Raw genomic sequence first — 21,376 nt, 5'->3', positions numbered from 1 at the left:
TTGTCATGTGACATTTGTTATATGAAGCATGACAGTGCCATATGCTGCAAAACAGCCCTACTTCACTGTTGGTATGGTGTATTTGGGGTGATATGCAGTGCTTTTGGACCTACAAACATGGTGTGTATTAAGGCATCCAAAAATCTGACCAGACTATATTCTCAGAGTATTTCACAGGCTTGTCTAAATGTTGTTGAGCAAATTTTAAACGTGTTTCAACATGATTTTTCTTCAGCAATGGAGTCTTGGTGAGCGTGGTACAGGCCACGGCATCTGAGTGCAGTACTTATTGAATATCTTTCAAACAGTAGTACCTGCTGATTCCAAGTCTTTCAGTAGCTCTTCACAAGTGGTCCTTGGCTCTTGGACAACTCTTCCTCTCAACTCATAATTCTTTTCACTTATCTGTCTGAAATTTTGTGGGAAGCACCTGGTCGTGGCCGGTTTCTGGTGAAAAGATGTTCATTCCACTTCCGGATTATGGCCCCAACAGTGCTCACTGGAACCTTTAGTAGTTTAGAAGTTCTTCTGTAACCAATGCCATCAGTATGTTTTGCAACAATACGGTCTCATTCCAGAACCTCAACATTTATGAACAGATTTTAAAGGCAAACAGGTGGTGCACTGAAAACAAATCCCATTTCAAGGGAGAAGTTGCACCACCTCCATTGCTAAGTATGACCAGTGATGATGCAAAACAGGCCCTAAACAAACAGTTAATGCCTGAGGTAATAAGTGAAGAGGAAAAGACTGAAATCCTTGGGAATTTTGCTTTTTTTTTTTTTTTTAAGAAATGAATGATATACATTTCTTCCTGGAACATGTAAGAGACAAAATTAATTTTAGAGTTTGTTGTAAACAAATTTAGATTACTTGTTTTTTGTGCACAATTGTTCAATATGCTATTTTTCCAGTTAAAATTAAAGTATTTTATTAAATTGAAGTATAAACCCATGTTTTCCTTACAGTGGGAGACTAGACCTGTGTTTAGGGTGTGTATTTGTGCTGGCCCAAAGTGAATAAGGACCTCAAACTCCCTCCAGAATCTTAGCCTCACATTCATTTTCTTTGTCCACTGTTGCACAATATGCCATGTTTCCAGGTAAAATTGAAGTATAAAATCATTTCGGGCCAGGCTAAGTCCACCTTTTACCTACAGTGGGAGACTAGATCTGTGTTTAGGAGGTGTATTTGTGCTGGCCCAAAGTGAATAAGGACCTCAAATTCCCTCCTTAATCTCAGCCTCACTAAGTTTTTGTGCTCAGTATTGCCATGTTTCCAGTTAAAATGAAAATGTAAAATTTCGGGCCAGGCTAAATCAGTGTTTTCCTTACAGTGGGAAACTAGACCTGTGTTTAGGAGGTGTATTTGTGCTGGCCCAAAAAGATTAAGGACCTCACATTTTTTTTTGTGCATATTTGTATAAGATAAAATGTGAACTTTGACTTCTAGAACCAAATCTCACTTTATTTCTTGTAAAAAAAAAAGTTTTATTATGACTTTCCAGGGAAAACATCATAAGCCTGGGCCTGACTAAGTACAAGTTTTTTTTAATGTGTGGCATTAGAACTGTATTTAGGATGAGAATTACGGTGTCCCAACCTCATAGTACCTTTAATACAGTCCCTCCATTTATTTTTACTGGTCAATTTAAAATAAATAAACTAAATTTAACCCATTTGAAATGACAATATACTCTTTTATAATGTATAAAAAATAAACTGCAGAGACCTTTAGGATCAAATAAACAAACTAAACAGCGATTGAGTAAAAGAAGAATGTTTTTGTCTTGTTTTGTGTGTTGTGTAATTTCTGTATTTAGTGCTATTCATTTTTCCATGAAGCATTAAAAGCAGCATTATTTCAAAATCGAACAGTCCCTTTCATTCACCGTGGCTCACTGAATCTGGATCTGTGAAGGAGCTAGCTTCAGTCTGTGAATAAGGAGCCAAATGAATCAGGAACTGTGAATAAGGAACCAACTTCACCGTTGTGAATCACATCCATAAAGACACGGAGAGAACACACCAAATTCCTCACAGAACGTCTCCTGGAGAGGGGCTTTAAATCCAACCCCAAGCCACTGGAGTTGCATGACAGCCCCTAAAATAGTACATTTTCCTTTAGCCAGTGTAATTCAGAGTAAAAGCACATTCTGCTGTTACTGCCTCTGCCTCAGCTCAGACAAGCATGAGTGCACAAACTACAACAACAGTCTTGCTCATCTTCAGGCAGGGCCGGAAGACGCAAACCGTCGTCCATTTTGATGTGGTTAGGTAACAGACCGGCTAACACGCCAAACAGTAACAATTAAAGACAAATAAATACATAAATACACAGCCATTTAATTGGATTAAATACCATTTAATCCAATCTCCCGACTGTAACAGACTTCATTTAAGCATTTGTCCATAAAATTCAAACACTAGGAACAGAAGTGTGTAAATAACATGATTTCCTTTTATACTGCTTTCTTTAAATTAGTGATGCATTGTATGTATGTGTGTGTGTGTGTGTGTGTGTGTGTGTGTGTGTGTGTGTGTGTGAGTGTGAATAAGGCCATGGTTAAGGAGAAGGAGCATTAGAGTTTCTCCCTGGTGTGCTCCCTGTGCTTTAATTAGCACTGCTAGGGCTAGCTGAAACAGCTGTATGGACGACCTCATTATGTTCCTGTGAAACTCATACACACAAACACACACAGACACACAGACACACAAACACACACACACACACAGACACACACCCACACACATTTGCCTGTTCGTGGAAATACATTTGTGTTGTCGCCCCCATTCTTTCTTTAGCTGATGATAAAGGTTGGTCCCTGACTAAAAAAAAAATGAATAGAGACGATGCAGTGGCCTTTTTCTCGACTGAAAAATTGCTTCAGACAACTTTCGGTGACATTTTTCTGTGGCATTTCTTTTTTGAGAATGAGAATTTGTCCCCACTCCGTTGTTCTCGGAAGACTTTACACTGGATGTTGGAGCGTTCCTGTGAGGATTTGAGGGCATTCAACTATGAGAGCACTATGGTGAGGTCAGGTACTGATGTTAGATAATGAGTCCTGGATTATAAAAGCTACTCTAGCTCATCTAAAAAGTATTGGAATGGAGCACTGTCACTCCAAAGAACACAGTTACACTGCTCCACAGCCTAATGTTTAGACTTCCTTCCCCTTTAGCGATTGCTTGGTATTCAGCAATCTTTACTGAAAGAGTCACTGTAAAATTACAACTTCAAACTGAAGTTAATTAATGTGGCTTTAAATAAATAACTGAACATATATTGCCATCTATACGTGCATCAGTGTCATATTAGAAATCTCACTAAATAAGCACAATTACAGACATGAGCTTTTGTGTCTACAGTTATGGCCTGATAAATGAGATTACCCTTAATAGCTATTGTAATTTCATTCATTCATTCATTGTCTGTAACCCTTATCCAGTTCAGGGTCGCGGTGGGTCCAGAGCCTACCTGGAATCAATGGGCGCAAGGCAGGAATACACCCTAGAGGGGGCGCCAGTCCTTCACAGGGCAAAACAGACACATACACACACACACATTCACCTACAGACACTTTTGAGTCGCTAATCCACCTACCAACGTGTGTTTTTGGACTGTGGGAGGAAACCGGAGCACCCGGAGGAAACCCACGCAGACACAGAGAGAATACACCACACTCCTCACAGACAGTCACCCGGAGGAAACCCACAGAGACACAGAGAGAACACACCACACTCCTCACAGACAGTCACCCGGAGGAAATCCACAGAGACACAGAGAGAACACACCACACTCCTCACAGACAGTCACCCGGAGGAAACCCACAGAGACACAGAGAGAACACACCACACTCCTCACAGACAGTCACCCGGAGGAAACCCACAGAGACACAGAGAGAACACACCACACTCCTCACAGACAGTCACCCGGAGGAAACCCACGCAGACACAGAGAGAACACACCACACTCCTCACAGACAGTCACCCGGAGGAAACCCACGCAGACACAGGGAGAACACACCACACTCCTCACAGACAGTCACCCGGAGGAAACCCACAGAGACACAAAGAGAACACACCAACTCCTCACAGACAGTCACCCGGAGCAGGAATCAAACCCACAACCTCCAGGTCCCTGGAGCTGTGTGATTGCCACACTACGTGCTGCACCACCGTGCTGCCGCTATTGTAATTTGTTGAATATTATAATGATAGATTATAATTTTTTTCAACAAAATCAGTGTTCATGTTCTAGCATTTTATAGACTTTCATGGATGTCACATTTCAACAGCTGGGCAAGTATGATGACGTAAAAGGCATAAAAAGTAGTGAATGCAGTATCTCTCTCTCTCTTTCTCACATCCACACATCCACATACCTATCCCATACACACTCAGGAAGAGACATCATGATGAAAGTGTAGCTATTTATAGAGCTATGACGTCTCCGCTCCTCCTCCACATCTGCCAGGTGTGCTATTTATGACACACACCCACACGACCCAATGTTCACCATCCTCCATTCAATACACACCAATCCATCACCCCTCTCACAAGGTCACCAGGTCAAGGTCACCAGCTGTTTTTCCAACTAACTCACACATATTTCTCAAACCAAGACCAGTGCTGACCAGAGGAAGAGAGGCTTTTCATTGGTGTCCTAGTAGTCAGAGGTACACTATGAATAGTCCTGGAATATTTGAATAATTGGAGCAACAGAATAAACTTGGCCACTATTGCTCACTAGTTGCCAACAGATTTAATATTCCAGGAACTACAACACAGAAAAGACGACATTCACAGTTTAAATAAAAAAAACAAAGGCATCTGGTGTTTTTAGACAATGGAGAGAACTCTGAAAACATTGACCGAGATGAGGATATTGCTCTATTTCTGCTTCATAGAAGAAATGGCTAACAGCATTACAGACAGTTCTGTGGTCATTCAAACAGTGAATAAAACTCAAACCTCAGCCACGTTTTTCTTCCACTTAGACATACCATTCCACCTTAAAAGACGTGGCGCTTTGGAATGCTTTGGAATGTAAACAAACCAGAGAACAACGTTTCCCCACACTTGTAGACATCCCCCTTAAAGATCTTCTCCACTACAGGTGGGGTACCTCCTTAAAAACCAGTGAAAGGAGTAAATGTCAAATTATTGTTATTAATATTTCATGGTTGAACTATCTTGATCATCTTTATAATGGCCACAGGCAAAGCAGAAGAATCCCGTGATTCCAGTCTCTGTTTTTATCGGCTGTCGCACCAGAGAACAGCCTTGGTCCTCTCAAGAATTCTCGTTATTAATATCTTAGAAAAATAGACATGACTTAGTCTTCCTTTCAGAGACTTTAAGAGACTTAAGGACTCTGACACCTAGAGACTGATTGTTCCTGGAGAAGGACATGGTGACATGAGATAAGAACTTGTTTGTGCTCATCTTCAAGCTGTTGGAGCAGCCAGAGTGGAGCCCTTCACGATTATCAGAAGTGAGCAACAAGATATCAGTCGCTGCTACAGCAACCATATTGATAGATGGCATCCAATGGCTTTTTACAAACCTGTTTTATTTAACTGACAAAGGTGCAAAGAAAACAGAGCTGTACTGTAGGCAGACAAGCCAAAACTGTCTCTAACGTGTTGATGAAGCCACACTGTTGTAGCGTGTGCAGAATGAGGTCTAGCATTGTCTGAAATAGCCATGGATTTCCCAGGAAAATACATTGCCTTGATGGCAGCATACGTCTATCCAAAATCCCAGTATATACCTGCACTTCAATAGTGCCTTCACACATGAAAAAATACTGTGGGCACTCATACTGCACCATACCATGACAACACCAAACACTGATAGCTGTCTGTATGGTCTGTTTAATGCTTGGCACATGGAACTCAGCCTCATTTTTTCTTGAAAACAAGATGAACCATGTTTAACCAGTCTTTCAGACCACCTGAGATAAGCTCGGGCCCAGAGAACCCAGCAGAATTTCTTCCTAGAATTGATGTACGTCTTTCTCCTTGTGTAGTAGTGTTTCATGATGCATTTCTTGATGCAGTGGGGGACTGTGTTAAGGGTCAACCATTATTCAAAAGTCCCATGATGGTTTCTCATGCAGTGCTGTCTGAGTGATCCAGGCTAATGCACATTCAACATACATTCATCTGGATTTCTCAGAATCTCATCAACAATAAAGTACGGTAAGTCACGAAAGACCTAAATTATTCGTCACCTTGCACTGATCAATGTTCTGTTTGAACTTTGTGAAGATTCTCTCACAAATTTTGGCACAAAGTAGTGAGCCGTAACTCCACTTAGCTTGCAAAGACTGAGCCTTTGGTGGATTCTTGTTTTTTTATGCACTTATACACTATATACACACTGTACCTTATAGTGTAATGTTTCCAAATGGTGGAACGTCCATTTTCTATAACAGTTATGTACAATATACAAACAGATTGGTCCGTGAAAAGATGGAAATATTCGTATTTTGTCAAATGAATGTTCAAAAGAAATGTACGAATCACGGATTCTTATTAAACAAAGACATCAAGCAAGATTAAAATGTTCTAGCTTTGCTGGGGACATCTGGTTCCCATTCACACACACATACACATGTAATCACAAATAGAACTAAATTGAAATGTGATTAAACCTATGTCAGTCTTAGGCCAGTTTCTCCAGAAACAAATGAAAAATTAAAGACAACTAAACAAAACAAAGAACAAACCATTGTCTCCATAAGCTGACATTTTATAGAGTTTGGTCCCCACTAAGCTCTAATTACACACACAGCAGCTTGACCTAGTGCTAAGGGTAATCAGTGTTGCAGAAGAGTACACTAAGGGCCAGAGGGACACAGGATTACTCACACACACACACACACACACACACACACACACACACACACACACACACACACACAGAGGACAGCCACACTCATTGATATTTTAAGTAATCCGGGACATACACTAATTCAGCCAGCCAATCAGATGTGCAGCAGAAGAACTGAGCCGTGTGATAGGCCAGAGAGAAGAGAGCGAGGTTTCCACTGCTGTAGATCTTGGAAACACTGTGACATCACTAAAGCCCTTCTTTAGAAAGCGGATCTAGGAATATGTACCTTATCGCCTCATAATCTCTGAACTCGCCAAAAATATCCGAACGTTATACGCAGGAGACACGTCTGGGTGGGATTACACATCCACGGGAGATCTGAAGGTTTAGCCACATGCACATCTGCACTGTGTAATACAGTCTCACAGCACTTGAGAAGCAGTGTACACTTAAATCAAGGGTAACCAATGTTTCTGGGGAAAACAACCCTGAATTGACACTGACCCTAAGTTTTTTTAAACTGTTTTCAATGTAGAATCCTTAAAACATCCTTTGAACCATGTGTAAGATCTAATGAGCATGGTCCAAAATGATTTTTTTTCTTCCTTTCTCCTGTAAACCTAGCATTTTGATAAAACAAAATGGTTTCCCTCATGAATCCACTGGCAAAATGTACTCTATAGGGTCACGACCTCTAGTTTTGGGAATTACACATTAAAATCAGGCTTTCTCTGGGGTGAGGTTTGAACTGGAGTGTTGTGTATGATCCCAACCTTCCCCCCACCATCACTTTTGGACCTCACTAGCTGAATGCCATCAAATCCTCACAGTAATGTTCTAGGATCTAATGTGAACTCTAACGTGTAAAGGAGTATTATCTGAATCTAAATCGTTCTAACCTGAAAACTCCCAGAATAATAAAAACCATAATCAGAGGTTTTGCCAAATTAATTTGAGACTGAAATATTCATAAGTCACAGAACAATACTCCTGTCCAACTTCACGAATGGGATTTCACTCCATTACATTGTAGAGTTCCTGTTAAAGCCAATGATTCCTCTGTAATTATATTACAATTGATACTCCTACTGTAATTAGGTAGAAATACATAATTATATAATTACCGGATGGTTATTCTAATATAGAGTAGATTATAAATTGTAATATAATTATGTGGAATTAGATTATTATTTTAATGTGTGTTAACGGAGGTGGAATATCACTCCACTAATTTCCATGGTTACAATAAACAAACTTCCGTTGCTAAGCCACACCCATTCCATTGTCACACCATTTCCATTCTTAAGCCACGCCCAGTTGATTATGTTACACATTTTCATTGTTAAGCCACACCCATTCCAATTATGCCACACCTCTTTCCATAGTTAAGCCACAATCACTCCATAACATCACACACGTTTCCATGTTTAGTCACTTCCTTACTCACACTCATTGTCATTTTCATTGCTGAGCCTCACCCACATTATTATATCACTTTAATTTCCTTTATTAATCCATCCCCATCCTCAGGGCTGCACTCATTTCCACGTTTTCCCTACCCCCACTCCCACGTCATGTCACAAATGTTCATGCAAGTAATCAGCAAATCAGAAAACATCACATAAAACGAGCAAATAGTGTAGGAATAAGATGTATAATTTAATAATACTCTTAAAATATGGTATATACTTTTAATATGAGGTATACATATACATACAGTATTGTGCAAAGGTTTTAGGCACCAGAGATTATGAGATTTAATAAGCTCTCCTCGTGAAGTCCGTATTATTTAAGGTTATCATCTAATACCTAGTTTTAGTGGGGTATCACTCTCACTCTCACCTACTACTTTATAGAAAAACATTATCTTATATTTCTTATTCGTTTTATATTATTAATTTTGTATTTACTGCGATTATATCTGTGATTATATATATATATTATATTAAGCACCAAGCACCTCACTGAGAAGGCATTAGATTAAATATATATCATTACCTGTGGTGCCTAAGACGTCTGCATGGTGCTGTTTATATGTAAAATGATTTCCTGTACTGAGAGATCATTTGATAAAGAAGTGGACATTTTTGGGAGAACTGGGCTGATAAGAAAGCGGACTCTGACTTATCCGCAACCTGCTCCTACAAAAGTCCTGTGGGAAATCTATGAGAGCTCATTTCTCACACCATGGCCAATTAGGGACCGGTCAAATCCAGTCCAGCAGCTTGGGCTTGACAGCACTATCAGAATGATCCTGTGCTCTAGTTCGTTATAGAGTTGGTATTTGAGAAGAAAATGGATTATTATTATTGTAATATTATTATATACACGCTGATAAGTGTTAATGTGATACTTTGTTTTTGCCAAAATGTACATTTACATCATCCTACTTAGTAATAGCAGACTGAACAATGCACTGAGACCAGACCTCAGAGTCAAATGAATGTGGATCAAGGAAATACACTCATCATCGAAAACGATTATAACGATATTCATAAGGAATGGATGGATTAACAATGGATTATTAACCTTTAGACTGATATGTGCAATATTTATTAATGTATATTTAAACTAGTTATTCGTATATATAAGGGATAGTATCTGTGTCTTCGAGGCAAGTTCTTGAGATGGAAACAGTTTGCAAACAAAGTTTGTCTTGTTGGAACAGCGCACCTGAGCGTGTGTTCAGAAAAGGTAGTGCTACTGGCTTCTGGACCTCATTAAAATAACTCTGGACTGTCAAAGTTCCTATAATGAAGACCAAAGGTGATCTGGCATCATGCGCAATTGCACTCCACACCATGACACCAGTCGTTCTAGACGTGTGACAACAAACTCTTCATCTGGGCAATAACCACGGTGCCTCCACACATAGATTCGCTGGTCGTTTTCACCAAGACAAAAGCAAGACTCGTCACTGGTGGACATTCTGAGTGACATCATGACAGTCTGGCATGACACCGTTGCAGGCTTAGGCGACGTTGACGTGTTGTTAAGGGCAGTCGTCGTAACAAACAATCTGTCAGTTCTCCCTTTCCGTGGGTTGTGTTTCGTCTCCCAAATTTTCATGTCACTGGTCTCTACTGTCAAAAGCGTGCTACAGTATTATCTACATGACCGGTATGGCATGTAATACCTCGATAAGACCATCCCAAACCCTCTTGAACTCTTCCAACTGCTGGACTTGCTCTCAAACTCTTCTCTGTGGCATACATCACTTGCAAAGGATGCTACCAACACAACAGCAGGACTCAGAATAGAAAGCACTGAGCGCAATGAGACAAACTTATACAGTCAAGTCAGGTACCACGATAAGGCCCATCTTTGCTTACGCCACATGCATGGCCAACCATGAAATCTGAATCTTTCCCATGACTCCCAATGTCAGACCTATCCACCAAGTTTCATTCCCGTCAGTTGACTGCTTTGTGGGTGCAACAATTTTTAAACAATTCTTCAGAAAGGAATGACAGCTGTGATACAGGCAAACGAGGCAGAGTGTTGTAGTTATTTGTTGTGTGACAGGCTTGGAGCAAATGTCAGGCTCCAGACAAATCAGGCAGCTGTGAGATCGGGGAATATTAGGTGTGCTCCACAGGGGGTGGTTTCTCAGGTTGCACCCTCCCTGTCCTAATCCTGTCCTAGAGGACGGCCCGGGGTTGTAGAAGCTCTGCGATGAACGCTATGAATAACACTATGAGTTCTTGGTTCTGCTTGGGTTAGGGCAGCAGGATTGTTCAGGACCTGATGGTTATTGGTGTAAAACAGATGGCGTGAATCATCCAGACCCAGAAAGGAAGAAGAATGGATGAGAGAAACCCTCTAATTACACCTCTGCATGTCTTAATGTTTCCTTCTATACACAGACCAAACTCCAATCTCAGTCGCCATTACGTCTCCATGCCCTCCATCTTAAGGTGCATCCCTCTCTACCTCACTTTCTTTCTCACACACTATCTGAATCTGAATCCCCTCCTGCTTCTTCGCTGTTCCCTTGTCGTCTCACGCAGTGAGCGTGTCCACAATAAGGTCAAAGGTGAAGCAGAAAGGAGGGATGACACAGAGTCAGAGAAAGAAAAATGTAACTTGAGTGCATAAAAGAGGCAGAATAGCCAACAGAAGGCCTTGATAGAGGCACACTAATCCACATTAACAATCTGCCTAATCGCTCCATCACACACACTCTCTCTCACACACACACACACAGTGGGGGTCAGAGTCATGTGACAGTGCCAAACATCATCCTCTTAATAAGTGTAAAAGGCTCAAAAGACACTTCAAATCAAAGCAAGAGCCTGAACAGAAACATCACCTTCTTTGCCTCTTCTGCGCACTACTTACTGAACTGAACTGAACTCAGGCCATACCTCAAATCACTCCTGTTCCCTATATAGTGCACTCTAGGCTGTGAAACTGGGGCATCCACACCCAACTACAGTACATGCTAAATGTTACACAGGAGCAATTTGAATGTATGTGTCGTGCATAGTATTATACTGTAGAGGGAATAGGGAGTCGGCATTGCTTTTCTGATAACGTCCTCTAATTGGTTAACAGTCTCATCGATTAATCAAACTAAAGGCCTAATACAAGCCACACTATATGAGCAAAAACCTGCACAGCCGGTGTTTATCTTATTGAAGAGCATTAACCCTTTAAATCCTTTTAAGACTAGTTTTTTGCCTGAAATCTTAAGCAATTCCAGGTGTGATCTGAGTGATTGATCTGAGTGATGTTACTTGTAGTAAAACTAAGCATTTTTGTTCCATTTCATAGATGTAGTGTATTCTACCGGTCAAATGCCAATTAATTATAATAAATATTCAGAAAATGTAATGATTTTTACAGCAGAAACACACATTTAGATCATTTTACCAAGTATTACTATGAAACAATAATGTATTTGTGTGCAGAATGTGTCGCTCAGTTGTCGACAGTGTGAGATTCAGAGGAAGAAGACGATGATACAGAGGAGTGTGGGAGGTCTGTTGAATGACCTCAGACCTCAAGCCCAGGTTCAGACAGTAACAGAAACATCTCTAAATGTGGAAACACGGCTGTGCAGAGCAACAAAAACGAGTCTTTGTGGTTTTGGTGTTTTTATTACCACCTGTATATGAAATGTAAAAAGGTCAGAGAGAAGAACATAGGTCAAGGACCTCTGGAGCAGTGTTTCTCTTCGGCTCAGTGTTACGTTTTCCTGAAACGTTCTAAAGAACTTTTAACTGAAATCAATCAAAATTAAGAGAAAAATGTAAATAAGTAAGAAAAGAACTGATGCAGTGAACTTAATGAAAGACCAATTAAAGAAAACAATATATTGGTAAAGGCCTTAATGCATTAAACATGTATAAACATGTATATGATCCAAATTTTACAAAATAACTACATTAGGATTTTCAGTTAAAAAGGCCACATCATGTGTGATTTTCAAAAAAAATCTGTTTTATTGTACTGTGTCAGGCTTTAAAGGGTTAAAGCTGATGTTCTCAGTTTTTTATATTATATTCAGAGAATATTTCCTCACCATGTGCTAGTTCTCCATGTTTGTATGCAGTGTTTCCACCTCCAGTGATTTACACAGCCCTAGCTCATTAAACGGGGAAAAACTAAAGGGTGGTTTCCCACACAAGGATTAAGCCTAGTCCTCGTCACAATTCCAAATACTGTGCAGGTCCAAAATGGCTCAGGCTTTCTCTCTGTGCGTGGCAAAAGTCGAGAAAAGACATCTGGAGGTATTTGGACAGTGGCAAGACTTCGGGATGTTGAAGAACATGAAACAAGTTGGGGATGTTGCTCTATTTCTGCGTTATATTTGGGAAATATTGACTTATTTTTGCTGTTACAGGTTGCGTAAGGTGAGACTGCCTCCAAATTTGGGAGAACGTTAATTGCATGAGAGTAAACACTGACCGAAAGTGCTAAAAAACTACGCAGTTTGAGTTACGAATTTCTATGATTCTGTGGTAATTCAGATATTGAATAAAAACGTACAGACAACGTAACTTTAGCTACAGTTTCTTACTTTTCTTAAAAGATGCAGAGCTTCTGAATGAACATAAAAGTGTTCTCAGCAGTTGCCTTTAATAGTCTTCTACTATTCCTAGAAGGATTTTGGAACATTTCTAGACATTTGAACAGTTCAATGAGGATTTGATGGCATTCAGCTACATAAAAGCAAGTGACGTCAGCTAATGGTGCTCAACCACTCCAAAGAACACTGTTCCTTTTCTTCTCAGGCCAATGCTGGGAAGCTTTATCATTCTCTAGCCGAAACGAATGGGTATTGTGATTCTGGGCTCATGTGCAGCTGCTCCAGAGTTATTCACTTCATGCTTTTCACATCCACAATGCACTCAACATAACCACTATATTCACCACATATTACCATACGTATTTAGACAGATGATGAGGATCTATACTGAGTTACAGGTTATTTTAATCGGATTGTTGCCAAAACTACACTTTTCTTACCAGCCATGTCAACAGCACACAAGCTGCCATGCTCATCGCAGTCAAACACATGCTCTGAGAGAGAGGGAGAGAGAGAGAGAGAGAGAGAGAGAGAAGGTGCGGAGTCCATCCATCACACTTCCTTCGGCTAAAAGAGCAAGATTCAGAGCCCGAGAGGTTGGAAATACACACAGACAACACTCTGATTGGCCGTTGAAGGCTTAGCAACTTTACCTTCCTTCACCTGTGTTCTCATCTTTCCATCCCCCGTTCATTGCTCCACTTCCCTCATTTATTTAAAGACAGATTAACAATAGAGGAAAGAGGAAGTCTGTACTGGGAGGCTGTGAAATGAAGCTACTCACCCCTGGCTGGAGAAAAAATGAGCAAACTCAAACTTATTAGCAACTAGCGACAGGAGTCTACTGAAAAGTCACAAGCTGTGTCCCAATTGTGCCCTTAATACCAATGCTCTCTAGTTTTTGAGTATGTAGTATGCAGCATAGCTCCAAGTGTCGATGTTGAGTACCAGTCGATTTTTGACTATAGCAATGAAGGACACTATTGTCTGGAAAAGGTTGGCTCTGTCAGCATAGGAGATGTAGCTTGGTATAAATTGTGTAGTATTAGCATGTAGTACTCGATTGTTATGCAGCCTCCAAATTAAAAGCCACCCATTAGGTTTTAACATTAACCCTAACATGCCGATGCCATCCACGAAAACCTCCACAGGAAACCACCAATGGCCTCGCTCTCTCTGTGACTAGGATGACCTCCCTTCTCCCATCATTACAAACACAATGCTAACCAGCATGGGCATTTGTTAGCTGACATAGCAGATCTGGGCAGTTAGCGTTCTCCTCCAATGGACAGAATCAATGTACTTTTAGGGCAGCCATTGTTCTATCCGCATTGAAAATCATTGCCAACCTAAGGGGACGTTCTGGAGGAGCCTCACCTCAACTCAAGTTCCCAAGGCTCAGTGGCAATAGTTGGGTATAAAGCCCACCAGTATCGGGGTGTGGAGCGGTGGATCTGCAGTCTCAGGAGTGATCAATCAGCACTAGAACGCTGATTTAATTCCTTAACATCAATACCTTACCTCACTATTGCTCTCACGGCTGCCATCAAATCCTCATAATAATGTTTCAACATCTAGTGTAAAGCCTGCTCAGAGTTTAGAGGCTGTCAATGCAGCAAAGATAAGACGACCTATTAATAATCTTCATTTAAAAAGAAATATTGGATAAGCCGATGTCCACAAACTTTAGGACAGACATGTTACACACCAAACGTCTTCTGGCTGATAGACTGCATTCGGGTTAAAATATGCTCCAATAGAATATCAGCACCTTGTCAGTAGGAGGCTTGGGCAGACATTTGTAAGATTAGTAACACATCACTGTCTGGGGATGCATCTATCTACACACACATACACACATACAAACACACACACAGATACACACAAGCACACACAGCAGACAGAAATACCTTGCATTTCCACTGATGAACTAACCCAGGCACTCTTTCCCTGGTCCTTCAAATGAAGCTGAGGATTGTTGCCCTGGTGATGTCATTGGTTGCCTGGCAACAGCTGTCCCTGGGTTACCCATGACTAAGGCTGCAGTGGGAACATTTGGGATTACTTTGGGGGCGTCGAGTTCACCTCTCATGTCTAAGCTTTCATCTCTCCCCAACTCTCTCTCTCTCTCTCTCTCTCTCTCTCTCTCTCTCTTCTCACATAGTGATGAGGCATTAGTATGGGACAGGACAGGAAAAGGATAGAAAGAGCCTGATGATACAGCACTTTTACACACACTCCAAGATCAAGAATGATGGCTCTTCAAAAGCTTGGAGCATTACTTTACACTTGTTTCACCTGCTTTCTATTCATTAATTCACTCATAAATTACTTTCATTCATCTTCTCACAGCCTCCTTCTGTGTTAAGGGTCACAGTGGGTCCTTTCTAGAATCTGAAAACAATGCAGGAACACTCACCCTGGACAGGGCACCAGTGCTTTAGTTATTTTTCATTGACCTTCCTCTTCATTCTGCAAGGAGATCATTTCATATTCAGTCTCCTTTAGAATCATCGCTGAAACTAAAAATATGCTCATTCAGTTTGCAGCAGTTTAGCCCCGCCCATTCGCACATAAGTTATAACAAGTGTGTCTGCAATTCAAATGAAGGTCAATGCAAAGGAGACTTAAAGGAACACTACGTAATATTTTTACCTTACATTTACAGCTTCAAAATCAGTGTGATGCTTCACTTGGCTGTAAAAAGGAGAACAGAGCCTCTGTCGTTGCCACTCTGCACTCAGCAATGCAGAAAATTAACCATGTTATTTTGGAGGAGGGTAGGAAATCATCCCCCTTCTTTCCTCTGTCTCATTGTATTCAATACAGTGCTGTGATAATGGATTACAGTAGGGGGAGCCACGGAAGCAAAAACCCCAAATGTTACATAGTGTTCCTTTAAAAGCATTGGTTGGAAACACTGACTTGTTAATTTTAAGGAAAAGAGTCATGTAAAATACCTAAGACTGGCTTAGTTCTACAAAGCCCAATGAAATTTATAAACAACCAAACATTATAAAATATATAAACTTTATAGCATCTATGCTCTTTAAAATCAGTAAAATGTTGATGGATACTGATAAACACTACTGTCATGTGAATGTTTCATAAAGATTACCTTCATTTTAGATTCTCTACTGTGTGAATTTAGCATATTTACAGGCTCTATACACAGAAGTCATCACTGTAGAAGTGTTGTAACCCCAGTATCACAAACCTCAGTTATTTCACTTTAGTTATTGACAACAATATGATGATTAATATTTAGATCCGGGTTAAATAAAAGTCACGTCATTTCCGGAGAACAGTGGAAAGGCCTCAGTCTGACCTTTCTGTCTGTTTGTAGGTTGTTTTTATTAAGTTATACACAGGACCTTGATATTTAAATACATGGAAGTTTGCAGATATTTTTACAATATATCAGACAATTTTGAGCTTGCCATTGATCGTTAAATTCAGTTTTTAGGTAGAACATTTACTTTTTGAAGGAGTTCTACAGCATTTCTGACGTAATCCCAAATCGCGTAGGAACAACAGCGTAACGGCGATGATTGTGGGATTTTTACCGTTTTTTTTCCGATTTTCTCGCATGTACGTTCACCCATTTTCAAAACACACACCAGCGAGGCAGGAACATAAGTTGGAAAGAGAAACAGTAAAATATTGAAGGGTAAATCAAAGAAATACCTTTATATTTAGTTACCAAAGCCTAAGCAACTCTGAAGACAGAAGTTGTGTTGTTTTGTTATTTACCGCCACCGTGTGGTGACATCTGATACAAGCAGACAGGCCTTTACAGACAGGCCTTTAATATTTTTAATAAAATAATCTAGCAAAATAAATAAAACAATATTGTCAAAACATAAATTATTGAAAGGAACCTATTAAAAAGTAAAACAGGTATAGTTATAACAAAAATGTTAATAACATGGAAACTGAAAGCAGACAGAAATACACTTCTCCAGCCTGAGAAATGGTTGAATGGGAGGAACTGTTGCTGTATGAGACGAATGTAGGTGAAAGACTGCTGAATATGTTGGAGGCTATCCAGAAATGGTTGGAGATGGATCCGTGGCACACCAGACTTTATACAAGTATTTACCAGCTGTCTGAGGGATGTCATTATCGAGTATGGAAAACAAACATAGGACCTAGCACTGAGCCCTGGGGAACACCTCTGATGACAGCAAAGGGGTTAGAAAGATAACGATACAGTTTTTACGTGCTGTACTGTATGAGAGAAGAAACCAGGCCAAAGCGTGATCCGAGACCTCAGTTCTGCTCTGTCTGTTTAGTAAGGTGTAATTATAAACAAGAAAATGTTTAAGTGAGTGTTTATTTTGGGTTCAATCCCTGCCCTGGGACACTGCCTGTGTTCTCTCCATGTCTGTATGGGTGTCCTCCCTGTGCTCTGTTTTTATCCCCACAGTAACATACATCATTAGATGGATTTGCTGTGTGAAAGCACCCACAGGTGAGTGATTGGATGAGTTTTTGGTGCCCTACCAAGGTGCTGTTTGTGGCCTGTGTCCCCAGTGATTCTGGATAGGTTCTGGCTATTCCGCAACTCTGATCAGGATGAAACAGACATGTAATGCAGATATGATGCTGTTAAAATATTTAATAGTAGCACTAACACTGTAATCTCTTATTAAAACGTTTTTTCTTCACTGTTTGTGATGTGTGGTATTTTATATATATATATATAATTAATTTTTGACTAGACTTTCTGCTGCGACTCTGCATTGTACAGACATTGGGCTTAATATTGGTTTCATCATAACACATTCACCATGAATTACATCACCTTTCTGATTTTTATAATTTCTTTTTATAATGTGTGAAAAAATATGATTAAAACCATACTATATATTTTATATTGTAATGTTTGTCTACTCAAATTGTGTATATATAACGTTTTTTGCTTAAATTATCTATATATTTACAATTGAACACAAGCCGACATGTAAACCACCACCAATTTATTAAACTAATACTGTTAGTTACATCCCCATGGGTTAAAACATATAAGAATTACAAACAGGCAAAGAGGAATAGAATATATATCCAGTAAAAAATCTACTTTTCACAGTTTAAAGTAGGCACAAAGTCACATACATTCCTTCATCCTCAAACACACTTTGTAATATATTTTTAATTTTGAACAAACATGACTAAATGTAGACCACAACAGTAATCAAGTAAAAATGTGAAAAGTAGCCCGGAGCCGTAAATAAAAACATGGGTACAGTAAGAACTACATGGATTCCCTTTAAAAAACATAATCAACCAGGGTTCACAGTAAAGCTAAGCAACCAGTTTAATTTAAGCACGAGAAGTAATGTGAATATTAAAATTAGAAAATATATAAGGCCTATTTATGTGCAAACTTGATAAAAAGCTCCAAAAATAAAGACAGTGATTGATTATAGCAATGGTGGGGGACCACAAAAGCATTGTAACTTATTTGAAAATCCCTCTTTGGAAAAATCAGTATAGCCGAGCTATAAGCAAAACCAGCATATTTTGAGGTTAGAAAGCTGGGATACTGGTCAACCAGCATGACCTATATTAAACAGCATAAACCAAAATAAACCTGTATTAACCCGAATAAAATTCATATCAGTGCTCCCATTACAGTCGGATAAACAAAGCTACATTGAATAGAATGTTTATATTTTACCTCAGGTTTAGTCGACTCAGTATTTTAGTTTAGACTGTAGATTAGACTTCTCTCTGTAGGAATGTCTGCAGTATCAACCTGGTCTCACACTCACTCATGATATAGTCACATATTTTCTACATTTTATGCGACAATATCACGATCATAAGTGAATGGGTAATTACCATAGAAACACTATGCGACAGTAACACAACAACTCTTCCTCATTAAGGCGTCATTACTGATATAACATAGAAAAAGGCATAATGCGAATTATAGATCATAGGTTCTTATTCCAACAAAGGCATTAAGTATTTTATTATAATATTTCACCTAAGCAACGTTTATTATTGGTGTCCTACTTTAGCTTTAACTCTAACGAGAACATTTCTTTCACTTAACGTTACTTTGTCTAATTTTCAAAAGGTTAATACTGAAAAGGACATTTCTCTAGCCATTATTTGCTTCAATATTTTAGCAAATAATGAATTAGTAATGTTATATTTTCCGTAAATAAAAATAAGACCATTGTATTAACGGATGGTAATGACGTCATAATGAGGAGGAGTTTTTGTGTTACTGTCGCATAACACGGCGCACGGATATGACGGTTTGTGTGATAATTGCCCATTCACTTATAAATGTGATATCGTCGCATAAAATGTCAGAAATATGCGACTATGTCACGAATTACAGTCCCCTATATATGTGACTATATCACGAATAGGTGTGAGACCGGGTTGGCAGTATCAAACTTTAGATTACTTAAAGTGTTAGCTGTGTTTGCAACCATCAGTGTTCAAACTACATTTAAAGCCTGATCAATAACAGTAACCGTAATTGACTGAAGCAAAAAACTAATTTCTGCATCAAGTATTCTTAACCATGGTTATTCTGTCAGAAAAAAACAAGTATGGTGTAATTTACCAGAACAAAGAGAATCGCAAAGAGCTGGGAGGAAGCTAGCACTTTAGCTAAAGCTAAAGACATTTTTTTCAAACTGACAAGGCAGAGGCACAACAGAATTTGGCGGCAAACTGCATTGGTCTGATAATATATAGAGCAAGGATCAAGCCAAAAATCAAAGTTCACAACTTCCTTTTAGCACTGGAACTAAGAATAATGTAGCTAACAAGGAAGCAACAATTTAGCATCACGAAAGTATAATCCTTGAAGCCTGTATAAAATTATTAATAACCTTATTTAACAAACTCACAGTAAATGTAAGTAAGCAAGAAAATATAATTTTTTAATGCCATTTCTCCTCTGATAGTTAAATAAAAATATTTGGACTTGAGGTGAAAAGGTCTTAAAAATCTAATTAAATCTGACTTAATAATAAACAACAATTAAACAAGAAAAACTACTATTAAAATTGGATTTTCCTATTTCAGATGTTGGTTTCATGTTTTTTTAGCTGTATGCGTATATAAAATAAAACCAGGAATGGATTTTCATAAGGCAAATTGGAGCTGTATTAGCTACATTTACTAAAAAAGTGAACTTCAGACACCAAGCATGTCTTGGCTAATGAAAATCTGATTTAACATGATTTTTGGCACAATCAATTGCTTTTAAAGGTTCCCTGGAGAGCTTTAAAAAACTTTTGAACTAGTATAAAATGTAAAGTGACTTTTAGAGGCTGACGGGCCTCTGTTTTGTCTGTTTCTTCCTACACAATCACAGCTGGAGACACAAAGCTGTCAATTCTAGAGACAGTGGGTGTTAGCGGATGATCTTCCTCATCTACATTTTCCTCCCTCATAAAGGGGGCATCGTGGTCTAACGGTGGAGGGAATTCCTCATCTTCCTTGTCTTCATAACTGTGATACGAGTCCAGGTCCTAAGGAGCAAAAACAGCAATATGTCATTAACATTCACACTACACTAGGAGCTAATGAGCCGCTAGCTAGTGACTTGGCAGAGTAATGAGAATCAGATTAGCCTAGCATGAAAGCTAGAAGGATTAGCCAAATTAGTCAGGATAAATGACAGTGTGTTCATGAATAAAGGAATACATTACAAGGGTATAGAGAATATAATGAATGTCTAGTCTAGAGAGACAGAAATAGAAGTAACAGTGGGGAGAACTAGGTTATAAAATAGGAAGAAACACTGAGGGGGGTAGAGCAAGGAAAAAAGGAAGTGAGTGAGCAAGGCAGGAAAGAGGCTAGAGGGAAAGACAAAGACACAAAATTAGAGAAAAAAGACAGAATGTGAGAGAAATAAATAAAAAGGGTGGTGACAATGGGTGAGAGACAGAAAGAAGAACAATAATAGATAAAACAGAAATAAATATACAGTAATAAAGAATTAGAGAGATTAAAGAAAAATATAAACATATTCTTCTCACCGTCATTGGTTCTGATTTTTGAGTCTCATAGTACATGAGGGGGGAATCAGCTTGAGGGGCCAACATAGTGACCTTCGGCTCTGCGAACTAAAAGAACACACAGTTCCAATTAGTGAACTATAGTAGAGCTAGTAATATTAGTGTGTACAAGCTTTAGCATGGTGCTAAACCGTGCACTAATCACACACTTACTTCAAACTGTATCTAGTAGTTGTGAAGAATTCTCTACCAGTTTATAACACACATATAGCTCTAAATTTTGGTTTTCAAAAGGAGGATACTTGGGGCAGGATGGCAGCATGGGGCAGATGAACACCTATACGGGGTGAAGGTTTGGGTTGGGGGAGGCTGTATGTCAGGCAATTTGTAGCACCATGGCAATGTGTATAGGGTGGGGTTGTACATAGTTACATCCATAACCATGCAAATATGTTATTGAACTGGAATACATAAACTGATAAACTAGACAACTAACACATGCC

General features: G+C 39.3%; 1 protein-coding gene across 1 annotated transcript in view; it reads right to left on the bottom strand.

Annotated features, from left to right (window-relative positions):
• Positions 1-17,855: 17,855 nt before the first annotated feature.
• Positions 17,856-21,376, bottom strand: part of si:ch73-22o12.1 (nectin-2) — a 79,361-nt gene continuing 75,840 nt past the window's right edge. The window contains exons 9-10 of the mRNA XM_066683971.1: positions 20,895-20,981; positions 17,856-20,384 (exon numbers count right to left, since the gene is read on the bottom strand). Of these exons, the coding sequence (XP_066540068.1) occupies positions 20,214-20,384; positions 20,895-20,981 (258 nt within the window). The 3' untranslated portion in view covers positions 17,856-20,213. The remainder of the gene's footprint in view (positions 20,385-20,894; positions 20,982-21,376) is intronic.

The sequence above is a fragment of the Hoplias malabaricus genome, chromosome 10 (genome assembly GCF_029633855.1).
Source record: "Hoplias malabaricus isolate fHopMal1 chromosome 10, fHopMal1.hap1, whole genome shotgun sequence".
NCBI classification, from domain to species: Eukaryota; Metazoa; Chordata; class Actinopteri; order Characiformes; family Erythrinidae; genus Hoplias; species Hoplias malabaricus.
The sequence above is the reverse complement of the archived record's forward strand: the minus strand, read 5'-3'. Positions and strand labels throughout refer to the sequence as shown.